The sequence below is a fragment of the Colletotrichum siamense genome, assembly GCF_013390195.1.
Source record: "Colletotrichum siamense strain Cg363 chromosome Unknown KSG_Cg363_contig04, whole genome shotgun sequence".
NCBI lineage: Eukaryota > Fungi > Ascomycota > Sordariomycetes > Glomerellales > Glomerellaceae > Colletotrichum > Colletotrichum siamense.
The window spans coordinates 5,624,166-5,648,246 of NW_023501017.1; the positions used below are offsets into that span (position 1 = coordinate 5,624,166).

General features: G+C 48.0%; 5 protein-coding genes across 5 annotated transcripts; 2 read left to right on the forward strand and 3 right to left on the reverse strand.

Moving 5' to 3' along the window:
• Positions 1-4,537: 4,537 nt before the first annotated feature.
• Positions 4,538-5,169, forward strand: CGCS363_v007427 (uncharacterized protein; the record flags this gene model as incomplete). The annotated part of the gene is made up of 3 exons (XM_036639276.1): positions 4,538-4,663; positions 4,720-4,909; positions 4,967-5,169. 3 exons carry the CDS (start codon positions 4,538-4,540, stop codon positions 5,167-5,169), a joined length of 519 nt encoding a protein of 172 aa, XP_036496146.1.
• A 2,220-nt stretch (positions 5,170-7,389) lies between these two features.
• ZIP3 (Zinc transporter 3) lies at positions 7,390-9,236 on the forward strand (the record flags this gene model as incomplete). Its single annotated transcript, XM_036639277.1, has 5 exons — positions 7,390-7,550; positions 7,608-7,706; positions 7,759-7,896; positions 7,946-8,661; positions 8,710-9,236. The coding sequence occupies 5 exons, from the start codon at positions 7,390-7,392 to the stop codon at positions 9,234-9,236; spliced, it is 1,641 nt and encodes a 546-aa protein (XP_036495412.1).
• Positions 9,237-9,423: 187 nt separating this feature from the next.
• Positions 9,424-10,918, reverse strand: gatA-5 (Glutamyl-tRNA(Gln) amidotransferase subunit A; the record flags this gene model as incomplete). The annotated part of the gene is made up of 4 exons (XM_036639278.1): positions 9,424-9,591; positions 9,645-10,456; positions 10,509-10,662; positions 10,688-10,918. The coding sequence occupies 4 exons, from the start codon at positions 10,916-10,918 to the stop codon at positions 9,424-9,426; spliced, it is 1,365 nt and encodes a 454-aa protein (XP_036495411.1).
• Positions 10,919-11,660: 742 nt separating this feature from the next.
• DAL4-2 (Allantoin permease) lies at positions 11,661-13,614 on the reverse strand (the record flags this gene model as incomplete). The annotated part of the gene is made up of 5 exons (XM_036639279.1): positions 11,661-12,122; positions 12,171-12,836; positions 12,892-13,138; positions 13,189-13,289; positions 13,351-13,614. 5 exons carry the CDS (start codon positions 13,612-13,614, stop codon positions 11,661-11,663), a joined length of 1,740 nt encoding a protein of 579 aa, XP_036495317.1.
• Positions 13,615-18,319: 4,705 nt separating this feature from the next.
• CGCS363_v007431 (Vegetative incompatibility protein HET-E-1) lies at positions 18,320-23,622 on the reverse strand (the record flags this gene model as incomplete). Its single annotated transcript, XM_036639280.1, has 4 exons — positions 18,320-18,324; positions 20,818-21,823; positions 21,932-23,153; positions 23,213-23,622. The coding sequence occupies 4 exons, from the start codon at positions 23,620-23,622 to the stop codon at positions 18,320-18,322; spliced, it is 2,643 nt and encodes an 880-aa protein (XP_036495318.1).
• Positions 23,623-24,081: the final 459 nt, after the last annotated feature.

Below are 24,081 nucleotides of genomic sequence, written 5' to 3' on the forward strand. Positions count from 1 at the left end.
AATAATATTATTCACTTTTTTAAGGTTATTATAGATAATAATATAGCTCTTCTTAAAGTAATAAAGCTTTTTACTTAAGAATAAGGCTTCTATTTAGAAATAATAGCTTTAAACTATTATTAGTAAAATAAGGAAGTAAAAAGTTCTAATAAAGCTATATAGTAGAAAATATAAATAATATATATAAAAGCTAGTTTTTTTAAATCTTTCTAGCTTTAGTTAATAAAGATTTCTATTAAAATTAGTAATTTATTATCTAATAATAAAAGTAATATTAATCTTTATAAGAAATTAATAAATATTTTTAATATATCTCCTACTATAAGAAAACTATATATATACTATCTCTACTATTAAAGCTACTAAGCTTATATCTATATTTACCTAGATAGCTATCTATATATAAAAAAATAGAAAATAAAGCTTAAAGCTAAACTTAGAAGATTTATAAAATATAATAGCTTCTATAATAATATCTTCTATATTCTTATTAAAAGAACTAATAGTATTTAGTAAGTAAGGGATATAATATTTAAAGAAGATAAAAGAGAGCTCCCCTTAGTTAAATTTAATAACTTATAGCTAAAAAAAGAGGTTAAGCTAAAAACTTATAAATATAATAATAAACTACTAACTATAACTTATAAAACTAAATCTTAGCTTTATAACTTAAATATAAAGTTATATTATTATATTTATTCTACTAAATAAGAATAACTATAAGGGGAAGAAGATAATTTATACTTAAAAGATACCTAAGAATTAGAGAGTAATAATAAATAAAAATAGGAAAATAAGCTTCCTTAAGAATAAGAAGAAGTTAGTAGAAAGGGGGGTAGTTTACTAACCTTAGATTTAAAACTATATATACTAATATAAGATATTAGTATTATAAATATATAGGTATAATTAATATTAAAAGAAGATTCTCTTTTATATTAATATTCTCTTACTACTCTTCTAAATTAAAGTTCTCTTATTATCTCTTACTAATAATAAAGTTCCCTTATTATATTATTATAGCTAAGATCCCCTATTATTTCCCTTTAAATACCTCAACTAATATAAAGAAAACTAAAAAGAAGACTAAGAGGTAGTAATAGAGGTTTTATCCTTATAAGATTACTAAGAGTAACTACTTCTTCTTTTAGTTAAATAACTTAGATACTTAAAACCTAAATACTATATAATATAAAGAAGTTTAATAGAGAATTTAGTAAGATAGAAGCTATAAAGATTAACTTAATTAATAATAAAATAAACTAAAAACTAATTACTTTTACTTTTTTAATATCTAATTTATTATAAGTTTTTAGCTTAGAGATTTACTTACTTATAACTTTTAGGAAATAAGAGGTAATAAAAGAGAGACCTCTAAAGTTAACTATCTTTAATATTATAAAGACTTAAGTTAATAGCTTATAGGGAATAGATTATTAGTAATTTAAAAAGCTTCTAAATAGCTTTAAATATCTCTTAAGTAAATAAATATATAATAAAAAAATTATTATAAATAGAAGACTTAATAAAGTTAGAGTAAAATAAGTTATTTATAGTAATTTTTAAAATAAAAATAATAAGATAGTTTATATTATTATTACTAATCTTATTACTTTATAAGTCTTTTTATTAATTATAATACTTAAAAATCTAAAACTTTACTAAGTTAATATAGTTATAGCTTTCCTAAATACCTTTATAAGAGATTAAGATATCTTTATTACTTAACCTTATAAATTTAATAATAGATCTAACTAGTTCTATAAATTAAAAAAAGCTCTCTATAAACTAAGAGAATCTCTTCTTCTCTAATATAAATAAATTATTACTATCCTTAAATAATTAGGGTTTAAACTACTACTAAAAGAACTTTATATTTTTATTAATAAAGATAGTATTATAATATTATTTTATATTAATAATATATTTATTACTATACTTAATATTAAGTAAATTAATAACTTTAAAGATAACTTATATAACTTCTTTTAAATTAAGGATTTAAGTAAAGTATAATAATTTCTTAAGTTTAAGATTATTTACTACTATAAAATAAGATAACTTTAGATCTTATAAACTAAATATATTAATAATATATTAATAGAGAAAGGTATTATTAGATATAACTAAATACTTTACCTCCCTAGTAATACTTAGCTACTAGAGATTATAGAATAATATAAAACGCTTACTAAGATATATAAATATTAAAGTAATCTAAGTAAGTTATAATAAATTATAAATAATATATAATTAGATATTATAATACCTATAAGTAAAGCTATTAGAGATTAATAATATACTTCTAAAAAGTATAATAAATTACTAAGATTAATATAAAGATATCTCTATAGCTTATAATAACTAATACTCTACTTTAGTAGCTTAAGTTATTTTATTAATAACCTTAAGTTATTAGCTTTTTATAATATTAGCTAGTTTAATTATAAAAGAATAAGTAAGTTAATAGCTAGTTATATAGTTATATATAGAGGAGTATTAATTACTTAGAAATTAGTATTATAATTATTTATAGCTATATTAACTTATAAAGCTAAGTAGATAAATTTAATACTTAGAGGGAAAGCTTTACTATATATTATAGATCTTTTTTAAAGGATAAATATCTCTATTTAATTATTCCTCTAAATATATATAGATTTTATAAATACTTTTAATAATTATCTATTAAGTAAATAGTTACCTAAACTACGCTATATTAAGATTAAGTATTACTAAATTATTAATAATATTAGTAATAGAGATTTTAAAATTAACTATATTCTAACCTATAAAATAGTTACTAATAGCTTTACTAAACTATTAGTAGTAGAGAAGTATTATAATTTTATTAGAATATTAAGTTTATTAAAACTACTTATAGCTAATAATAAGTCTTAATTTAAGGATAATATCTTAGGAATTAATCTTAATTAAGTCCTTTTTATTTATTTATTTCTTTTATATATAATAACTTTATTCCTTTATATCTCACTAACTAATTAATTTTTATAGTTAAACTTTATATTATTTTAATTACCTTAATTTGCTCTATTTAATAGTTAAATTACTAACTATAAAAGTCTTCTATATAAGAAGTTATTTAATAATAAAGGCTTAGAAAGTAATTAAAGATTTTAACTTTACTAAGTTATAAGTTTATTATTAAGTTAGATATTTTAGTTAATATTTCCTTAAGTTATAATTATACTAAGTTTAACTAATAAAAAGTTAATTAACTTTAAACTTAAATAAAATTAATATAAATTTAAAGTTTAAAAGAGTAAAAAATTAATTAATTAAGTTTTAAAAATATTATAAGAAAATTAATCTTTAAGGTATTATTAATTATAAACTATTATATTTAATACTTAACTAAACTTAATTAATAGATTAAAAGAATAGTAATAAGGTTTTATAAAGCTAATTAACTATTTAAGAATTACTACTTTTAATAAAAGAGAACTATTTAGAATATAAGATCTAAAATTAAACTAAAGTAAATAGTTTTTAAACTTATTTAGGTTAAAAGTTAACTTTATAAAGAGGTTTTAAATAGTAAACCTCTAAGTTATTAGTTTAGAAACTTAATTTAAATTAAAAGTAAAAAATAATACTAATTATATTAAGTAGCTATCTAATTATCTTTATAGAGATAACCTAAATAGTAGTTATAACGTTAATTAGCTATATAAAAGCTAAAAAAAGTTAGAAAGTATTTTAAAATTAAAATAAAATAATAATAATAATATAAAAAAGTAAGAATAATATATAGAAATAAGAATAATATAAAACTACTATATAATTAATTAGATTACTACTTTAGAATAAGAATAGCTTTACTTAGAGTACTAGAAGTATTAGCTAAAAAGGGGGTATAAGATAGTAGTTAGCTAAGCCTAAGCCTAAGGCCTAAATCCTAGCTTAAATCCCGCTTTTATATAAGGGATCGGCCACACCACTTTATAGCCAGCTGCGCCTAGCGCTCGTAGCTAGATTAATCAAGCCACTTCACGCAACACCTAACCCAACCCCCGGCATGGATCAGCTTCCGGCGTGAAAAAACAAACGGAACCTGGCCGCGGGGCAAGGCGAGGGAGCCCTTGTCTGTTCTTGCCTGGTTTGTTTCCCTCTCCGATTGTTGGTGGGCAGGGCACTTTTGGCGTCTGCCAAGTTGACGGTGGAGGGTGAGCACGTTGCGATGTCTTGGCGAGCTGAAAGATGGGAGGAGTGGTTCCTTTGGATTCGGTGAATGAGATCCTGCGTAATTCTGTTTTCTCTTGCCAAGACGCAAGGTAGCTTTGTAGCCCTGGCTATTTGCTCGGATTATTGCGCCTGCTGCTTTTTCCGCATTGTTGGCTCGGCGCGTCACTGGCCCGACCTTCGGTATATATCCTGCCACCGACTCTCATCTTCAGCTCTTATTTTATTTTGGATTCTCACCCACGGCTAACGTTCTTCCACTCGTTAATCACAAACTCCCGAAGTTTCCTCAAGACACATCAATCGCGAAGTTCATCACCACAACACCGTCAAAATGAAGACTTCTCAGATCCTCGCCATCCTCGGCTTCTCTGCCTTCGCCATGGCTCAGAGCACGAGCTACTCGCTTGCTCCCTCTCCAACTGAGAGTTACCTGTGCGAAGCACATTTGGACCACTGGGTTTGCATCCTTTACTCGTCAAATGGCTTTTGCGATATGCTGACCATCGTTTGCAGCATTGCGAAGGTGCCCGCTCAACCACCGGTGCTGCTGGCGCTGCCTCCACCTTGAGCACCGCTGTTGCCGCCACCACCACTGCCACTGAGGACCACGACCACGATGATGATCATGACCACGCCTCCGGCACCGGTTCTCTTGCTCCCTCTCCCACGGAGTCCGTGGGATGTGTTCCACACTCAAATCACTGTTCGTCCTCCCTGACTCCATTGTTGACCTCCGAAATGCATTCTAACATTCACATAGGGCACTGCGAGGGCCCTGCTGAGGCCGCCTCTACCAGCGCTGGCAACGCTACCGTCACGACCACCACCGCTGCCTCCTCCGGCACCGGCGCCGCCGCCACTTCCGCCAGCGGTGCTGCTGCCACCTCTACCGACGTCCCTGCCGGTGCTGCCCGCGTCGGCTTCGGTGCTGCTGCCATTGCTGCTGCTCTCATGGCTATCTAAGCCAATGATGAAAGACGAAGATTCACCTAATTACGGGACTCATGGACATGATTTGGGAATGAGGGGCATTGGGGCATGGCATACTGGGATATCAAAAAATGGGGGATCATTACCTTTGCTTCTACTCGCCTCTGGCGTTTTTACGTTTCTTTTTCGTCTCCAGAAGGGGACTGATAATATTGTAACATAGAATCAATGAGAATCATTGAAATCATCATGAGGCTCTACTTGCTGAAAGCTTGCTTGCGGGTAAATGTGATGCTAGTAGTGAACAATCTCATCTAATTTGAGCAAGGTGACCCTACCGGCTTAACGCACGCACTTTGAACACAGACTGCATGACCCGGGGACTTGGTTTAGCTCCAGACAGGCGAGAAGTCTATCGTGACACGCTGCAATGGCACATGAACTGCTGGTAACCGTTGCTGAAGGTTCATGATGCACCTTCCGGGGAACGCCATCCGGTTGTGGCTTGCAGATACCCGTCTCTGGGTGGTGGCCATGATAATTGTCATGGAGTCTTCACAGGAAATTCCAGTATCATGGAGGCAATATGGATCAGATCCCAGGTGCAATTCCCTGCAACAGGCAGGCCGAGGTACAACACGTAAATCTCACCTTGCTGGCTCGTCGGTCTTCAAATGTGGAGATCTGTCTCACTCGTCATCAGCAGATGCTTCCCCTATACGGCCAACATGTCTGATGTGTCACGCCCGATTTCTCGCAGGATACGAAGGAATATTGCAACCTCATGCGGAAAGTCAAGCTGGCGTTGGAAATGGCGAACCGCGAGGTTGGATTCGGGCGGGTGGGTGCACCGCTTGTCTTGGCAGTGTTGGTTGACGACCAGTGAGCTGAGAATTGAGGAGCAGACTGAATTTTTCCTGGACAGCGCCTGCCTATTAGTATTCTTGGCATGCAGCTGTAGGCCATCAAGGTCGATGCCAGAAAACAACGCAACAAAAGACCTGAGCAGAGGGGAAGAAGAATGAGAAGAATGGGAAGGAAGAGTGGTTGAAGGCGGTTGCGGTCAGGACGAAGCCATCAAGGTCCTCACTCTTGACGTAGATGTGGCTCTTCTCATTGGCCAACCCGCTAATGTGGATTCTCGGCTGCTGCATCCTGGTTCGTCGGGTCGTTCCTGCAGCCAATCAGCTGAACCCACCACTTGTGAAGGTGGGAAAGAGCGACTCCAGACCAGAGACATCGCGACTTCCCGCGTGCACCTGCCCTCACAGTGGTCTTGCCGACCCATGGCGGCCATCCGGGTGCGCAAACTTGGCAACGGGTCTCAGCCTTGGCATCAGCCTTGGCATTGGGACTACGTTGTTTTTTGCTCTTTTGCCTTTTTTCATCTTTCCCACATTTTCCATCGCGTTTCCACCGCCGCCCCTCGTTTCCCGGCCCAGCGACATGGATTCCCGGCTTGGGGGTGGACTGCATTCACTGCCAGCCCGAAATCGCGTCGGCCTTGATTGGCGCGCTGTTACTCGCAGCTGAAAGTCCACGCAGAACATGCGGGAACGAAAAACATGTCGTCCGTTTGGCGGCACCCGTGGCCCTTGCTTCGTGGGTACGGCACAATGGAAACTAGCAAGCATTTCTCGGAGGCTTTACTGCTTTTGCCAGAGGGGAGCATGTGCCTTTTGATTGACTTGGGATAGGGACAGAGGGAGGGGAATCCTCAGCGGCAGGACAATGGCCGATTTGTCCAAGGGCTGCCATCAAGTCAGACAGGCAGTCGACAGGTACCAAACAGCGACGACCCATTCGCCATTCTCGGCCACCGTCAAATCTGCTCATCGTCGCTTTTTCGCCGCTCTCGTCCACACCTCCCTCCGAAATCTCCCTCGCCAGACGTCCCTCGTCCAATCCTTCCTCTCTTCTCACCCTACGCCCTACCCTCTCGAGGAATCATCCCGCGGCTCTGAGACTTCTTGTTGCCTGATCCCCCGTCACATCCTGCTTCGGTCAACCAGTCACTCGACCTGCCGTCTCTCAAGGTGCCCATTCCCAGCGCGGCTTGGAACCAACACTGCTTCACCCCGGCCACCTCTATCCCGACCTCCTTCCCATAAAGCACCCGGCCGCGAACCATCCGATCAGCCGCCTGTCCGAGACTTCTGCAGCATATCTCAGCCCCGGACCTGAACAGCTCCAGGCACGTCAACTCGGACCCGGCCCGTATCACAGCTTGTGTTCTGTCTCAAGCCCATCGCCATGGCCAAATTCTCCGCTGCCGCCCTTGCGGCTCTTCTGAGCACCGCTGCCGCCTCCCTAGTCGCACGACAGACGGCTGCGAGTACCACCGCCGCCGCGACCACCACGGCGGCGTCCGCCCCTTCGGCCATCTCAGACTGCGCCGTCACCTCATCTACCCAGTGAGTTGATGCCAGAATACTTCACGTATACCATGGCCAGCATCTAACATTCAACAGGATCTGCAAGGTTGGGACCACAGAGTACATCATCGCGGAAACCCCTACCGGCGCGCTGCCCAGCTCCTACACTGGCTGCCACAAGCATGCGACCGACACGTAGGTGCCGTCATCATTAGCACGTCGCTCAACGTTCTCACATTTGATCCAGATACTGCTTCTACCCCGATGGCGAGGTTCTCGTCGAGGCTGCCAACGCCCCGGCTGCTACTGCCGCGACCACGACTGCTGCCGCCGCAACTGGTATGCCAACTGCAGTCTCTGACTGCCATCTCCATGGAGTCACTGTGTATGTCGACTACCTTCCATCTTGAAAACAGCATCGCTAACAGCCTCAGTTTCTGCATGTGGGGTACCTCCGAGTACCAGGTCATGACGACGCCCACTAACACCGCCGCTTCCGCCATCCCGACTGCATTCACAGACTGCCACGCACACGGCACCGACACTTACTGCATGGCTCCCAACGGCGACGACGTTGAGATCGTAGCGGAGGGTGCCGAGTCTTCCGACTCGGGCAGTGGCAGCGACAGCGAAACTCCCCAGGGCGAGAACTGCCACTTCCACGCCGGTGTTGAGCACTGCGTCGGAGCCGGCGAGAGTGAGAGCAGCAGCGGCACGAGAAACTGCGCCAAGGTCGCCCGCGACTACAACATCCCTCTCCGCGTCGGCCTTCTCTTCGTCATCTTGGTCACCAGCGCTTTTGGTGTTTACTTCCCGATCTTCATGATCAAGTGGATGCCGACCAAGACACACACCATCTTCCTCATCCTCAAGCAGTTTGGCACTGGTATCATCATCTCCACTGCCTTTATCCATCTGTACACTCACGCGCAACTCATGTTCGCCAACGAGTGTCTGGGAGAGCTTGGATACGAGGGTACCACATCCGCCATTGTCATGGCCGGCATCTTCCTCTCCTTCCTGGTCGAGTATCTCGGCAAGCGCCTCGTTATGGCCAAGGTTGCTGCTAACCCGACCTCCGCAACTCGCTTCTCTCCCGAAACTGTCACCGTTCTCGTCCTCGAGTGCGGTATCATCTTTCACTCCATCCGTAAGGCAATCCTGTATTCCATCATGAGCTTCAGCTAACATCGTCCAGTTATTGGCATTACTCTGGTCGTCGCCGGTGACACGTTTTTCATCACCCTCTTCGTCGTCATCCTCTTCCACCAGATGTTTGAGGGTATCGCGCTCGGCACTCGCATCGCCCAGCTCGGCACTGCCTCCCCCGTGGAGAAGAACGACCGCCCCGCCGCTGTCGAAGTCGAACAAACCTCCTCCGCCCCCGACAGCCTCAACTCCCTCAAGGCCCCGACCTTCTCTCTCGTCAAGAAGCTTATCCTCGCCACCCCTTTCGCGCTCGTCACCCCCATCGGCATGGCCATTGGTATCGGCGTCCTCCAGCAGTTCAACGGTAACGACCGCAACACCATCATCGCCATTGGTACTCTCGACGCTCTGTCTGCTGGTATTCTTGTCTGGGTCGGTGTCGTGGAGATGTGGGCCGAGGACTGGATGCACGGGCACGCAGAGCTGCTTCACACCAGCCCCATCGTCACCATCCTGGCTGGTCTCGGCCTGGTTGCTGGCATGATCATCATGAGTGTGCTGGGCAAGTGGGCTTAAGCTCTAGGGGTTTCGAATGACGGTAATGACACATGACGCTGCATGATATGTGGCAAGGATGGGAAAAGCCTGGGATTGCATCATATGGAATGGCATTGTTTGGGACGGTCCTTTGTTATAGATAGATGTTATACCCTACTGAGTGTAATGATACTGCGCTACTGCGATTCTATTCACTGTCTTTGATCTATAACTGCGACTTCCACCCGCCCTCCGCCTCGAAAATCTTGCCAACAGCCTTTGCCACAGACAGAAGCTGTCTATCATGATATCGCGGAGCCACCAACGAAACGCCCACAGGCATGCCATTCGGTCCTCCGAACCCAATGAGGTTAACGACCGGAACATGCAGAGCCTGCTCCTCGTCAGCGAAAACATCCCCACTAACCACGCGAAACAAATACTCACCGTCCAGGGCGCATTAAACGCAGCACTCCCCGTACTCCCCAACCCCTCCGGCGCCTCGTCAACCGCACTCGGCACCAGCACAGCATCATACGCCCCCAGCATCTTATCAACCTTGGGCCTCGCGGCGCCAATATTGTCAAACGCCTCTAACTGCGCCGCCCGCGAGATCTTGTTCACATTATCTACGTGTCCGACTAGAAACTCATGTAACTCCTCCTTGCCGACGCGGTACTCCGGCAGAAAGTTCACGCGTCCCTCGCTGTGGAGGACTGTGGCATGCCACTCCGGCAGCCCCTCCAGCTCCGCCGCGAACTCGATCTCCTGCACCTCCGCCCCGTGCGCCTTCAGCAGCTCCACCGCCTTCCCCAGCGCGGCTTCCGTGCCGGGCCCGACGTGCGGCCAGACCATCGTCTTCAAAAACGCAATCTTTGCGCCATTAACCTCGAAGGTTTCCGTGGGTGGCTCGTCGTCGGCGAGAGCGAAGACGTCCGCGAGCAGCTGCAGGTCCTCGACGCTCCGCGCGAAGAGGCCGAGCGTGTCGAGGATGAGCGAGTAGATCTTCTGGCCCTCGCGCGAGATGGCGTTCCACGTGGGCTTAAGCGCGTAGATGCCGTTGAAGGAGGCCGGGCGGATTGTGCTACCGCCGGTTTGCGTGCCGAGGGCGAGCGGGGCTTGGAAGTCGGCGACGGCGGCGCCGGAGCCGGAGGAGGAGCCGCCTGGGGTGCGGATCTTGGAGGAGGGGGAGGCGGTGTGGGGGTTTATTGTTTTGGGGCCGGCGACTGTGGCGGCGAATTCTGTTGTGGTTGTTTTGCCTGGGAGGGTTAGATGGGGATGGGTGAGGGAGGTAGGGGGAAGGAAAGGTACCGAGAAGGAGGGCGCCGGCGTTGCGGAGGACGATGATGGAGGCGGCGTCGACTTGGGGAGAGGAGTCTTTGTAGAGGACTGAGCCGTGTTGGGTGGGCATGTCTGCGGCGAGGTCAGAAGCTGTTCCGTGAGGATGAGGACGGAGTGGGCTTGCCTTTGGTGTAGATGACATCCTTGACCGCGACCGCGACGCCGTGGAGGGGCCCGCGCTGGTCTTTTGGGATTGCATCGAGTTTCTTGGCCTGCGCGATGACTTGCTCCGGGTCGAGGTACTCCCACGCCTTCACGATGGGGTCGCGCTTCTCGATGTGGGCGAGGAGGGAGCGCGCGTAGGCTTCGACGGTTAGCTCGCCGGCCTGGATCTTGGCGCGGACCTCAGTGGCTGTGAGGCGGTATGGTTCGGTTGCCATCTTGACTTGAGTGTGATGTGAGTGCTTCTGGTAGACCGGGATCGGGATGTGTTCAGATTGAAACGATGACAGTCCGAGTCACGGCGCGGGGTTTGTGTTCCGGTTGAAGAGCTATCCACGGTTCGGGCCGTTCACGTTTGTGATCGAAGTATCGGTGTCCGCAAGCCGAATCTACAACGAAAGGGAAGAAAATACAACGTTAATAATGTTACCGAAATATGTCGTTTAGAAAGAGGATGGGAAGTTGGAGTTCATTATCAAATAATTCGGGCAGTCTCCAACACGTTGGAGAAACAACCCCGCAATGCCGTTATCGCTCGGCCGGGATTCCACCCGCGGTTTGTTGGTGTGAACTTCCCCGCAGCACACACACAACTCCGGACGCCTCCACTGCCAGAGAGAGTGTGTGATACGGATTGCACAGGCGTCGGTAGTTTTGGCCCGAATGAATGATGGACGCCGCTCACTGTATCGGCTCTTTGGGTGGTGATAAGCCGAACGGGGTCCACTGAATTACGCAACGAATTGGTGGCGAGCGGCGGTTGCGGGGATGTCGGGGATGTCGCCGATGAGGGTTACGATGGCGAGGGGATGGCAACCATAGTCTTAAGATGGCAAGAACAAAGTGTAGGAAGACCGTCTTGGAGTTTGTCGATTCTCGGCTATAGAAGCCAAAATCATGAGACATTACTAGATATCTATCGTCAGACATCACTCGTGAAACCATTTCCAATAAAATAACTCAAGCCTCCATCTTCCGGCCCTTCTCCTCAACCTGCACCTCCTCCCCGTCCGTAATCTGCGGCGACGCCGGCGCATAGATCTCGCCCTCCCTCTCCCCCTCAAAGAATCCATCGCGCCCCTCCTTCGCAAGCCACTCAAACTCCCGCGGCGCATTCTCGTACCCCGCGGGAAACACCTTGGGCTTGAAGACGTGGATCAAAGCGATGTAGATGATGGCCGACGAGCAGAACGTCAGCACCCAGCCCATCTTGTACATGTTCTTCGCGGCCTGGCTGACGCTCTGCGGCTGGTACTGCCCGACCAGCCCGGGCAGGCCCATCACGGTGCCCCCGATCCAGGCGAACACGCCGACCCAGTTGACGCCGGCTTTGAACCAGTAGAGGCCGGTTTTGGAGCCGTTGAAGAGGGAGGGGACGTGGACGTTGCCGCGGCGGGCGATGAGGTAGTCGAAGATGATGATCTTCGATGTGTTAGCTATGCTCTCAAAAGAATGGATGTGTGCACTTACAGCGCAGAGAGGGGCCATGAAGATGTTATAACTCCCCAAAAACGAAAGGAACGCCGACGCATTCGCAATCAACTTCCACGGCAACACCACAATGCCCAAAATCGCACACACAATCTGGCCCCGTCGGATAGTCAAATATCTCGGAAACAGCCCCGTCATGTCCGCCCCAAACGGGATCGAGTTCGCGCCAAAGTTCGTCGCAAACATGCTCAGAATGAAACTGAACGCCACAAAGAACACCCCCGCCCTTCCCGCGGGCGTCCAGTAGTGGTCCAAAATCGCGTCCAGCAAATCCCACAGGTTCCAGTAGGCCTGCCCCCAGGCGCCCTGCAGCGACGTCGTGGAGGCCAGCCCGAGGAAGAAGACGAGGCTCTGCGCGAAGAGCACACAGGCGCCCTGCAGCCAGCCGGCGTCGGAGGGGCGGCGGGTGTAGCGCGCGAGGTCGGGCTGGTTGACGAGCATGGGCGAGAGGGAGCCCATGATGACGTTGATGCCGTTCATGACGGCCCAGCCGAGGGGCACGGTGGTGGAGGGGGCGGCGGCGTTGATGTTGGAGATGCCGGTGCCGTGGGCCATGCACCAGCCGAAGAGGCCGAAGCAGGCGAAGGGCATGACGAAGCCTTTTACGGTGAAGATGTAGTGGATGTGCGCGGGGTGAACCCAGGTCTGGAGGGGTGTTAGTTGTGCTTGGGGTGAGGGGAGTGGTTAGGGGAAAGCGTACGAAGGGGAACTCGACTAGCCAGACGATGAAGAAGGCTAGCAGCTGTTTGGACGTGACGTCGGCGCCTGCGGGGAGGGTGTTGGCGAAGTTGTCCCACCCACTGCCGAAGATGCACCGGAAGCAGACGGAGAGGAGGTTTGCGCCGTAGTAGCTTTGGATGCCGTACCATATGATGCAGACGATGGCGCGGATGAAGACGAAGAAGTAGGAGCCGTACATGCCCATCACCGATCGTGCGAGGACGGGGCTAAGAAGTCGTTAGCATCTGTATGACTGTCTCTGATAGAGGAAACTTACTATCCCAGATGATACATCGCGCCTGGCCGCGCCATGCCCGTAACGATAATCGCAGAGATGAGCGAGCCGAGGACACAGGAGATGAAGGCCTGTTGCCATGTCTGATATCCGTTAGCTTCCTCTCTTCTCCCGCACACCAAAATCAAACTCAGGATGACATACCAAGCCCACTGCTACGAGCGAAGACGCCACATTCCACCCCGTCGTCCCAAACATGTTCGAGAACCAGTACAGCGGCAGGTTATACCACGTCCACGTCCGCTGGTGCGGCGGCGTCGGCTCGAGATCTTTGTTCGACCATCGCGAGTCGCCGATCCGCGCCTGGCCCTCGGGCGCCTCGGGGGCCTTTGCCCATTCTCTAAAAGCGGCTCTGGACTGGAACGGCGCCGCTATCTCGGCCCTGGTTGGTATACGGACGCGAGCCATCTTGTCGACTATTTCGTCCTGAGATGATTGAGGAAGAGCGCAGCGCATCACCGATTGTCACCGCGAAGGGAGGCTGCAGCTCCATACTTCAAGCAGCCCGATACGCCGTCCGCCATCGTCACCGATATCACAACCTTCGGCGATGCGATGATTCGCTCCCTGCGCGCGGTGGCATTGGGACCCTGCCATCGGCGCTTTTGCAACCGACGGCGTCAGCGGTGCATTGCCACGCGAGTTGACGGGCGGACGGCAGCCCGATGACATCCATCCCATCGCCCCGATAAGGATTGCATGGGCGCAGATGCGGAGCGGGTGGCTTGGCGGGCGGCCGGGGACCTGGTTCGGGGGGGAGGGTGCTCCACTGAGATAAGCCGGCGGGATGTTGTTGGTCTTTTTATCTGAGATGCGCGATGTGGTAGCCCGACTTGGTGGATAGGGGGGTTGTCGGATTGAAAGTACCGACGGGATTGATATCACGTGGGATAGGCTGGGTTGAGGGTGTTGGTTGCTTTTTATCGGGGTTTCTGGGCCATCTTCAGGGCGTTGATGGATTGGAGGTGGAATCATCAATCGATCGACATCTGGTCTGCTGTACAATACTGTTTCAGTCTAATTCTCACGAAGCGTTTAAAGATTAGAAGGGAATGTCCAGAGTTTGCAAATCTTACATGCGTGAAGGGCGACTATTTTTGTTCAATGATGTCTGTTGTCGAAGCCTTACATATCAATGTTGCGATGGGACATAGCAGCAAGCATACTCATGTACTGCAGAAACCATGTTTCCGGATTCTGAGGTTGATTTGAGAAAGCATTGAACGTTGCTAGATCTTATCTGGGAAATCAGTTGCTGATCAACTGCACTCTTTCCTTTCGTTTGCTGTTTCTCTTTCTCCAACGTGGATGCGACTGAGACATCGCTGCGACCGACCTGGCTTATTACTTAATTATTCTGAACTTCGAAGATTCGGTCAAATGTCAAGCGCATGGCATTAAGCGCATCTGCCGGCTGTCAGTGCGATTTGGATCATATTAATAGACGTAGCGCAACGGAGCTGGGAAATGCCAAGCCCCGAAATCCCTAAAGCTTCCATCTCTCAATCATCAAACTGCCAGTCTGGCAGTCTCTTTCTTTCCCTGATTGAACACAAGAGGAAGATGGCGGCATCGCTCGTCTATTTAATGACTCGTCAATCACAGAAGCGCGACCGGTTCGCATTGCACCACGGCTCCTCGGGGATATTTCATCCCATGAGAGGGAACGGATCGCCATAGGGCTTGACATAATCTGGCGCTAAGCCCGGGAAGCAGTCTCTAAACTCTGTCAGCGTAACTTATTTTCATATGAAAGTCTCACTGAACGATCATTTCTCAGAAGTTCCGTCCGAAAATAGGCGGCGAGTGAAGGTCACAATTACCTGTCAGAGGGCGTCAAGTCTTTATGTCTGACTCGCATGAACAGCGATGGCCTTGGCTAACCCTATATAAATTGCATACGAGAAATTAAGAGGGTCATTTAACAACTGCATGACGCTCCGGTAGCACCGCAAAACCTTATTTCGCTCCCATCCGAACCCCTATGATGCTGGTCTCGTAGTGGAGAGGGGCGGGTGTTCATCCCTTCATTGCAGCGACGAAAGCCCCGGGATCTACAAATAAGAATCTTCACAACCCCCCGAACGAGAATTGTTGACGTCGACTTTGAGAACTAACGCCACAAACTGACCAAAATGCTGTCTTCCGTCTTCCTCGCTTCAGCCTTCGCCGCCAGCGGCGCCTTCGCTGCCATCTCCCAGGGCTCCTGGGCCGTTCGCGCCGATTTCTCGCGTAAGTTAGACCCTACACTTCCCCTCCCCCGCATGGAATCGCGGGACATTTTCCAGAACGCGTCTAATGCAACCCCTGCAGGCTGCAACTCCTCGACGCCGCTTGAGCCCGTCCTCGACGGCGCCAAGAGCGCGTACTCGACAACAGACAAGATCGTCGACTTCAACATCGACTCCCCGTTCCAGGGCAATTTGGTGATCAAGGTCGCCGGCGCGGCAGGCTACGGCTCGCCCTACCCGCCGCAGCAGGTCGCCGTGGAGGTCTTCGCCGAGGCGACCGGTGGAGACCCCGGTGTGTGGGCCAACGCGACGGTTATCCCCGGCATGGGACAGCCGGCGCTCATTTCTGGGATTTACTGGAACACAAGGAGCGATATTACTCTCACTCCCGCTTCGAACGAGACTGTGTCGGTTGAGACGATCTTTGATGGAGGTAGCTTGGTTGTTTTCTACGTAAGTCACGCCCTGTGTATTTGACATGGTGTTGCGATGGAACAATTACTGACAATGGTATGTTTTTAAGTGCGGCCTTCCCGATGGTCCTACGCCTCTTTCGAAGAGAAAGTTGTAAGGGAGTAGATATTTCTGGCGAAAATTTGTAAAATAGGGTTAGACAAAATAACGACACGCAATTTTCTACTGATTCCAGCAAGCCCGAATTCACAGTAGAAGTGCTCCCACTACCGCTTAGGCTTTTGAGAACTATCGCTCTGGGGGACAATCTTTGGCTCAATTTTGCCAAGAGCTTTTTGGAACGGTTATCTTTCCTCAGAGACTTCAGGCTCAGGTAAACGTTGACAGGAACTTCAAGTGAAGGTGGAGTCCAACAGACAAAGATCTGCCCAATTGACGTGTCTAGCAAGAGGGGCCTTACTCCGGCGGGAGGGGTACCCGTCATCCCCGTCATCCCCGTCGTCTTCTTCCGATGATTGGATGCCTTGCCTACTTCGCCGGCGACATGCATGGTAACAATGGAAGCTCATCTCTTCTTGTTGGTGAGGATTTAAGCATAGCCACGGCGACCCCGCACGTAAAATTCCTCAAATCTCATCGGGCCCCAAACCTCGATTCCGGATACTTTAGTGTGTGTGTGTGTGTGCTTCTTCACATTCGAGACGGAATTGGGAAACCATTCAATTATCGCCTCGTCTCAACATCAGTCTCAGACCCATCACATACTGTCATCTCGTTCACTGCCGCCGACGCCGCTTGCCAGTATGAGTCGATGGCACTCCTCCTCTTGCTCCAACCCACGGATTGTCGTCCAGCAACAACGTCCACACTGCGAATCATGCAACAGTTTCCCCGACAGATGGCCTAATTGCGGCAGAAGCAGGGAAGTCATCACCAATACCTCACCTTCCCCCAGATGAGCCGCCGGGCAAGATGCGTCTGTGGTGGCCGCCTTGCGTACCGTACGTCACCACAGGGCCGGATGGACATCCCGTACCAGTACAACCGCCTGAAGATGACACACCAACTTCAACTCCCGAAGAAGGCGAATCGTCAGGGGAGTCATATCGTCGCCACATTTATTCACGACGGCTGAAGGAGAAGGAATTTCGTGTGATGTGCCTCTATGCAGTTGAAGACGTCAATCACCCCATCCAAGTCAGCCTGGAGGTGTACGATGACCTCCGTTATCATGAATATGAAACGGTATCCTACACATGGGGTGGCGAGAACAGAGATAGTCGCCTCACTCAACCGGTGTACATCGGACCATACTGGGACATTCTTTTTCAGACCCGTAACTGTTGGGAGATGCTGAGGCACATGCGACCATGGAAAGGCGTGCGGACTATCTGGGTTGATGCAATTTGCATTAATCAGACTGATATGCAAGAAAGACAAGAGCAAGTTGCCAAGATGGGTCGAATATACGAGAAAGCAAGTCGGCTTGTTATTTACCTTGGACCTGATCTGGTTCCGCCAACATCGACATCGTCGCCATACCCTAGGAGACACCTTCTGCAAGAGCTCGACACTCTGACAGAAAGACCACAACTACCATCAGCATCACCGAGCTTCTCTAAGCACTGGACATTGTCCGACGTCCTCAGGAGAGAATATTTCCCGGCGTCTTTGGATCATCCAGAAACTTATCATGTCAAGATTAATTACCCTGCGTATCGGCGACATGGAATGCATCGTTGATCAGGCGGTCAGCTCACAGGTAGCTGAGACCTGTGGTATTCCATGGTTTGCTTTCGTAACGCAAAAGTCAATTGGGTCTCAGTCGGGAAACAATCTGCGGACAGCTGTTGAACTCGTGAGCGCCTCACGAGCTTCGGACCCTCGCGACAAGATCTTCGGTATCCTTGGTTTGATTGATTCCGGGGAACATCGCATAGCCGCGACATACTCCATCTCATTCAAACACCTCGCAATCGGGTATTACGCTTACTGTCTGCTTGTAAAGAAGGACATGTGTGTCATGGTTCAAGCCCCTGGTTGTCGGGTATCAGGTATGCCTTCTTGGGCACCTTTTTCCCAATACAATGCGTCAAGCAACGGACACCTCATCTCTAGCATGGGCTCTCGACGGTCTAATTGGCTTTGGCACATGTCAGAGGACTTCGCAGAGGCCTACGCAAGGCATCATTCTAAAGGCTACGGTGCAGATTTCCGAGGCAGCAGCTTCGGGATGTTCCCTTGCTCGACATATTGCCGAGATCATACTTGTCTGAGAATACCTTTCGAATGGAACCCTTCGCATCCACGTTCCGACGGCAAGCCACGATTCGACATTCGCTGGTACTCTTCCGCGACAATAGATAGTTTGACCGGGGAGATCAATTTGGCAGCTGTGCACCTAATTTCTTTTGCCACCATGGACTTTTCCAAAACCAAGATTGAAAGGATTGGCGAAGTAAACATCCTTACACTGAATGTCGGGATGAGTACCTTTTGCCTATATGTCAACGAGTAAATTCTCGACTCTGCCGACGAACTTAGCAGATTACATCTGTTCGTTCTCTGCGACAGCGCTAGTGAGGAACCAGTCGCAGGCTCTTCGACGATCTGCCTATTGCAACGAACCAGTGAAGAAGCCAAGTTCCGACTTGTATCTGCTTCGGTCGCTGCATGCTTTCATGTTCCACGCAAGCTGGCACACGAGTTTGACCCATTCGAATATGTTGGCTACCACGCTGCATTCTCATATGACCACTATAGGCTCGGGTCGAACATTTTTTCGGCATACGGCGACAACCTGACGTTACCTCTTCCGTTGCTGCGGTCCGATCGCCCGGCTGGGACACACTTTGATGAAGAGATGGAGAAAATGCTCGCCTCCGACATTGAATACCCAGGATACTATCCCTACAATAAAAGAACGAGCGAGAAATCACTTGACATGGAAAACTTGGACATGTTTCTCAGTCAACCTATAGGCGGATCGCGACAGAGATGGGCACTCAATGCTGACCCAGAGCGCTTTGAATACTTCTTCGACGTCCGGGCGCCTTATTACATCAGATTTCCTAGTCCGAGACTAGCATTTCCAGGGGTCACCGACAGTGTCATCCTTTTGAAAGTCTTCCAGAGCGTTCTCGATGCGGAAAGAACAGGTTCATCGATGGAGTTCTTTAACTTCTACTTTCAAATCGTTCAAGAATTCAAGCCGCAATTGTTTCGGTGGAAGAACCGTGATGGGAACACTAATTCAAACGCTAGAAAGGCGAAAGATGAAATGGATCGCATGATTTTCAATTTGAAGTATTATAAATTTAATTCCTGGCAAAAAGAGGTGGAATTTGTAAACCTGATTCAGTTACGATTCAAGCCAGATCAACATGACGTGCTTGAAAGCATTCTCGATTCGGTCAAGAAAGATGTGGCAAGGTGAGTTACTATTGACTGCGTTATTTAAACCACGGCGTCACCTCCCGAGGCACCCTAGAACCTCTTTAAACAGTAGCCTTGATCAAGTGTACAATTTCACAGGCTGTAGCTGACTCTCACCTCAAAGAGGTATTAGTTTGAAGCAAGCAAACCGCCCGCCCTTCGCCGAAGCTAACGGCCTGTTTAACCCGCCTGTCCTGAGAATTGGGTGGAGTGACTTGGCACTGAACGAAGCTGATGAGGAGGAGATGGAAGAATACGATCCGAATGATGTAGATACTTACGGGTTTAATGCTCTGAATTTCATCAATCAGGCAATTGATGAAGAGAAATGCAGGAAAGATGGACTCAATCAGGTCGTGGCTGAGGAACCTGACTTGAGGGATTCCGTTGGCCACATCAGCAACATGTGGGTATATTACGACAGCATAGTCCGCCAGCATAGGGGGCAAACACTTTGGGTAGCGTTCGATCTTCTGTCTCTTACGCTATGGGCGCAAACACATCCTTACATGGCAGAGTTGCGAGGACTGTCACGCTTTTGCAAGGATGGAGAGAACGAAGTAACCCGGCTTCTCAGGCCACCGACGGAGGGGGAGAAATGGATAACACGCTTGAATTGGCCGCACGATGTTATGGAAGACTTCAAAGTTGATGGACAACTCTACACCATTACAATTGTCTAGCTTTCGGATTACATGCAGCTTGAGTTTTAAATTCGTTTTGTCCCACTCGTCTTGCAGTTAGTTCATTCCGGTTCCAACCCTCATCGATCTCTCTTTTCACCCGTTGATCAAATCTACAGCATATAAAAGAGTTTGAACAGCCTGCTAAACAACTCTGTTTCACAAAGCAATTGAGAATCAAAATCTGTGTCAAACTTACCAAAGCCATGATATTCTTAGCGCACCGTACTCATCCATAAGATTTGGAAGCGTGCATGATAGTAATATGCCTGAAATCAGGTAAACCGAAAAAAATAAAAGGTTCGACACGCTTAGTGGCTCAGATTTGAGAATCCAAATTCAATGAAAACATGTCTTTCTGTGTCAGCCCAAACCGGACTCCACTGTTAGTGAAAGCCCGGACGCAACGCTACTATATGACGCGGATCATCTTTCCCTAAGCATATCACTCCCTCTTTGGTACTTGGTTTTCATTCCATTAACCTCGGCACTATGTTCTCCGCCTTCCCTTGGGAGTCTCTTTCGCTTCAATGCCCGTTCTCGTGGCAGGCTAGCCTCAGAATCGATACAACGCAACAATGGGGCGGTAGTATGCGCGGGGCAGCCTTGTGATATTGCAAAGCTTAATTCTTTCAGGTCTTCCTCTCTGCCACAGCTGTGAAAAATGAGTTTCTCCAAGACAGAGGAGACAAAGGTGGCTCTCCGTGGATCGGCCGACAACTTCGCTGTAAGTCCCTTCAACTCGTTGCAGAAAGATGCCAGCACCGTTTCTTCTGGCAGTCTTCTCGCAAGGTTCCCAAATGCGGGCTTAACATGCGGACTCTCCAATCTATTGATTTCTGGCACACCGAGACTGGCACCTGCTCGCAGGAAGCTATCCAGGGTCCTGAGGTAGTCTTCGAAACACTCTTCTCCAAGAAACTTGGATAGAGCTATATCCAGGAAATGCGAGAAGACGGTACGCGCCGCAGGACGATCCAGTAGAGGCTGATTGGGGTTGGCGCCATGAGACAACAGCCGGCTGAAAGTAGCATTCTTCAACGAGTCGTTCCATCGCAAGGCAGGAAACATGCACGGTCCCGATAGCATGTTGAAGACCGACATTGTACTGCGCGCAAAAAGAACCCAAGGTGATGGTGCATCCAGCGCGCTGGGAACATCCAACTGTCGAGGTAGCAAGTTGGGATCCTCACCGCGTCCGAGAAGAATATCGAGGACTTCTGATGAGGGTCCCGGACTCTCGCCACCGTCACGAGACATGGGCATAAGCGCTGCAAACAGCGGCGACTCATCAAATACGTCGAAGAAATTCGGCTGCTCGGCAATCTTCTTTGTCAGATAAGGCGACAGCTCGTGGCGAAGGAGCTCTTCGCGAAACAACAGCCTTGCATCGAGACGATCCGAGTTGACGCCCCTGACAGTCACATGGCCGAGGCTGACCATTTCCACGATGGCCGCCTCGTACTCGTCTAGCAGCTTCTCGACCTGTTGGCGCTGAGTAGAGCCAGGCTGCTCGGCTTGTTTGAGCGCCTCCGATGCGTAGAACAGGGCTTGGTTCAGATGCGAAATGAGCGGACCGCTGTTCATCCCCCGTCCCTGCCTGATAACGTCTACGACAAGCGAGCTTTTCTGTCTTGTGCCTCTGAGATACCCGAGGTACGCTCCTGCGATCGATGTGAAGCCATTGTAGTCGGATGGCAACTTGCTTCGCAGATAGTCACCAACATCTTTTGTCGAGACGAAGTCCTTGACGGTCCTATGGAGGAACTCAAAGCGATCATAAACAAGCTTAAGCAGGCCCTTTGTCTTCTGATTGATGCTGCGGACCGTCTGCTCTCTCCGGAGGGCAACGCTCTGGACAGACCCAAGCTATTCCGAGTTTTGCGACACGGAATTGTGATTTTGCAATTCTTTTTCCAACTGGTGGTAGAGATCGATGTGAAGCGGTTCCAGTGCGTGTACCGCGCCCTGTAAGATGCCCGCCATTGTGCTATGATCCGTAGGATCCACACTGTCTAGCATGTGTTGAAACAGGTGATCCAAGTCGGATGGTAGTTGGCTAAAGCGTCGGGCGAGATCTTCAATCTTCTCACCATTGGCGAGACCCTCTCGCAACGATCGAGTCACGAAGAAGGCCCAGAGAAATACACCGTCAGCCTGGGTGACGATTCGGTCCACGAGCTCGGCCTTCGCTAGGGTAACGCCCTCGGAAGTCTCGGCAGTCCATCGAAGGTCAGCCTGCAGCTGGTCGTTGACGAATTTCCGGATATCGTCCCGCGTCAGCTCGTGGATATCAAGGCTCTCCTGACCACGTTGACCGAAGCTTCTCTCGAAAACTGGCCAACGACGGCTGGAGAGGCAAATCTTGACGTGAGGAGACTTGGCCATATCGAGGAGCACTTGACAGAGCTCAGCGTGATTGCTGTCATATTCGTCCAATCCGTCGATGAAGAGGCACATCCTCAATGGCATCTGCTTCGCTGTGGATAGGGCTCGCAGTGCAACAGCAAGCTCTTCCACCGACCATGGTTCTGCGGCTGCCTGCCACTTTCCAACTTTAGCAGCTGCCCAGCGACTTGGACAGGCTATGGAGACAGCTTGTGGATGCCCACGAAGTAGATCATGGAGTAAAGACTGGAGAAGCCCCTGCCAGGATTTCTGAATCGGTGTACCTGCGATCCAAAAGCAGTGAGTCGCAATAGCCAGTGTGCCGGTTGGACCTGCCCAAATTTCTAGCAGCTCTTTGGTCCGAGTATGTTTGGAAATGAACTTCATGAACGTGGACTTGCCAGAACCTGGCTTCCCGGAGATCCAGAAAGTGCCACTCCCAGAAAGGAACCAATTTGCCAGTCGAGAATCGAAGGCCCATTGGAACGTATCTTGGTGCGCCTGGGGAATGGAATCAAGGCGGATCGGTCTGCTGGTGTAATTGAGGCTCGCAACAATTGTATCGGCAAGCAAGGCATCCTCTGCTTCAGCTAGTCGGACAAGCAGGACTCTGAGTTGTTCGATGTCGGCCTGCGTGTAGGTGGCATCTGGATTCGACAAATGCTTTTGTGCTTGTATTCTCAAGTGTTCCAAGTCTCGTGACATGAGATCGACTTGAGATTCGTGTTCTGGTCTAGCGTAACGGTTCTGGCTTTCGAGCATCGTCAAGGATTGGCTGAACTGGGAGATCTGAGAGCTAGGCTGTGGCGTTAGGATGAAAAGACGGTATGCTAGAGCGAGACTTTCGTTACGTACCTATGAACATGGGCGATTTCACGCGTTACATTACTCTTGAGGCGAGCGGACTCCTCGAGCTTCAACCTCAAAAGGGCTTCTGTAGCGATTTGCCCAGTTCTTCCTGTCGGTTTGTCGGTCGATCGTGTAAACACATCCTCGATACTTTCAAGGAGGACAATGGCCGCGTCCCGAGAAGAGACAAGATCTCGCAGCGGGAGGGCATCCTCTGACCGTGTGAAACTGGTCGCTAGACGCCCTTGCGTATCTGACAGTGCCAGTCTGAAAGTTTTGAGAGATCTCAGAATGGCCTCGCCGTTGTCATACGGCGCTTGTACTTTATAGCTCTGTTCAACCGCGAAAGTCGTCTCAATAAACGAAGTTGCGTGAAGAATGCACGCCGCAGTGTCGAGTGTCGAAATGGTATCCATGGCTGGCTGCGTAAATCCAGGTCCAAGATGGGCGCCTTCTACCCTGTGTATGGCTTTCGTAGACAACGACCGCAACACCAGATTTGAGAAATTTTTCGGGGTAAAAGTCGGGGGCTGTCTGACCTCCTGAATGACGAACCATCTATCGGATGAGCCCTCTACCGTAAGGCCCTCGATAAGCCTGTGCCGCAAGGATTGGATCCCATGCACAGACAATGCAGCTGCCACGTGGAGTGCTTGTCAATTCGGGTACACTAAACTAATAGCGGCTAAATTGCTCAAATATTGCTTGCTTCGCCAGAATTGTCGTCAAGCAGATGTTTCTTGATGCATTTTCGTATACGTTGATTGGCTCTACTCCGGCCCGGGAGTTCTGGCGTCATGTGGTAGCCGATGGGATGTAGACCTTCGGATTTCCCTTTTTGGGTTGTTTTACGAGCCGTGCGGCAATACGAGCCA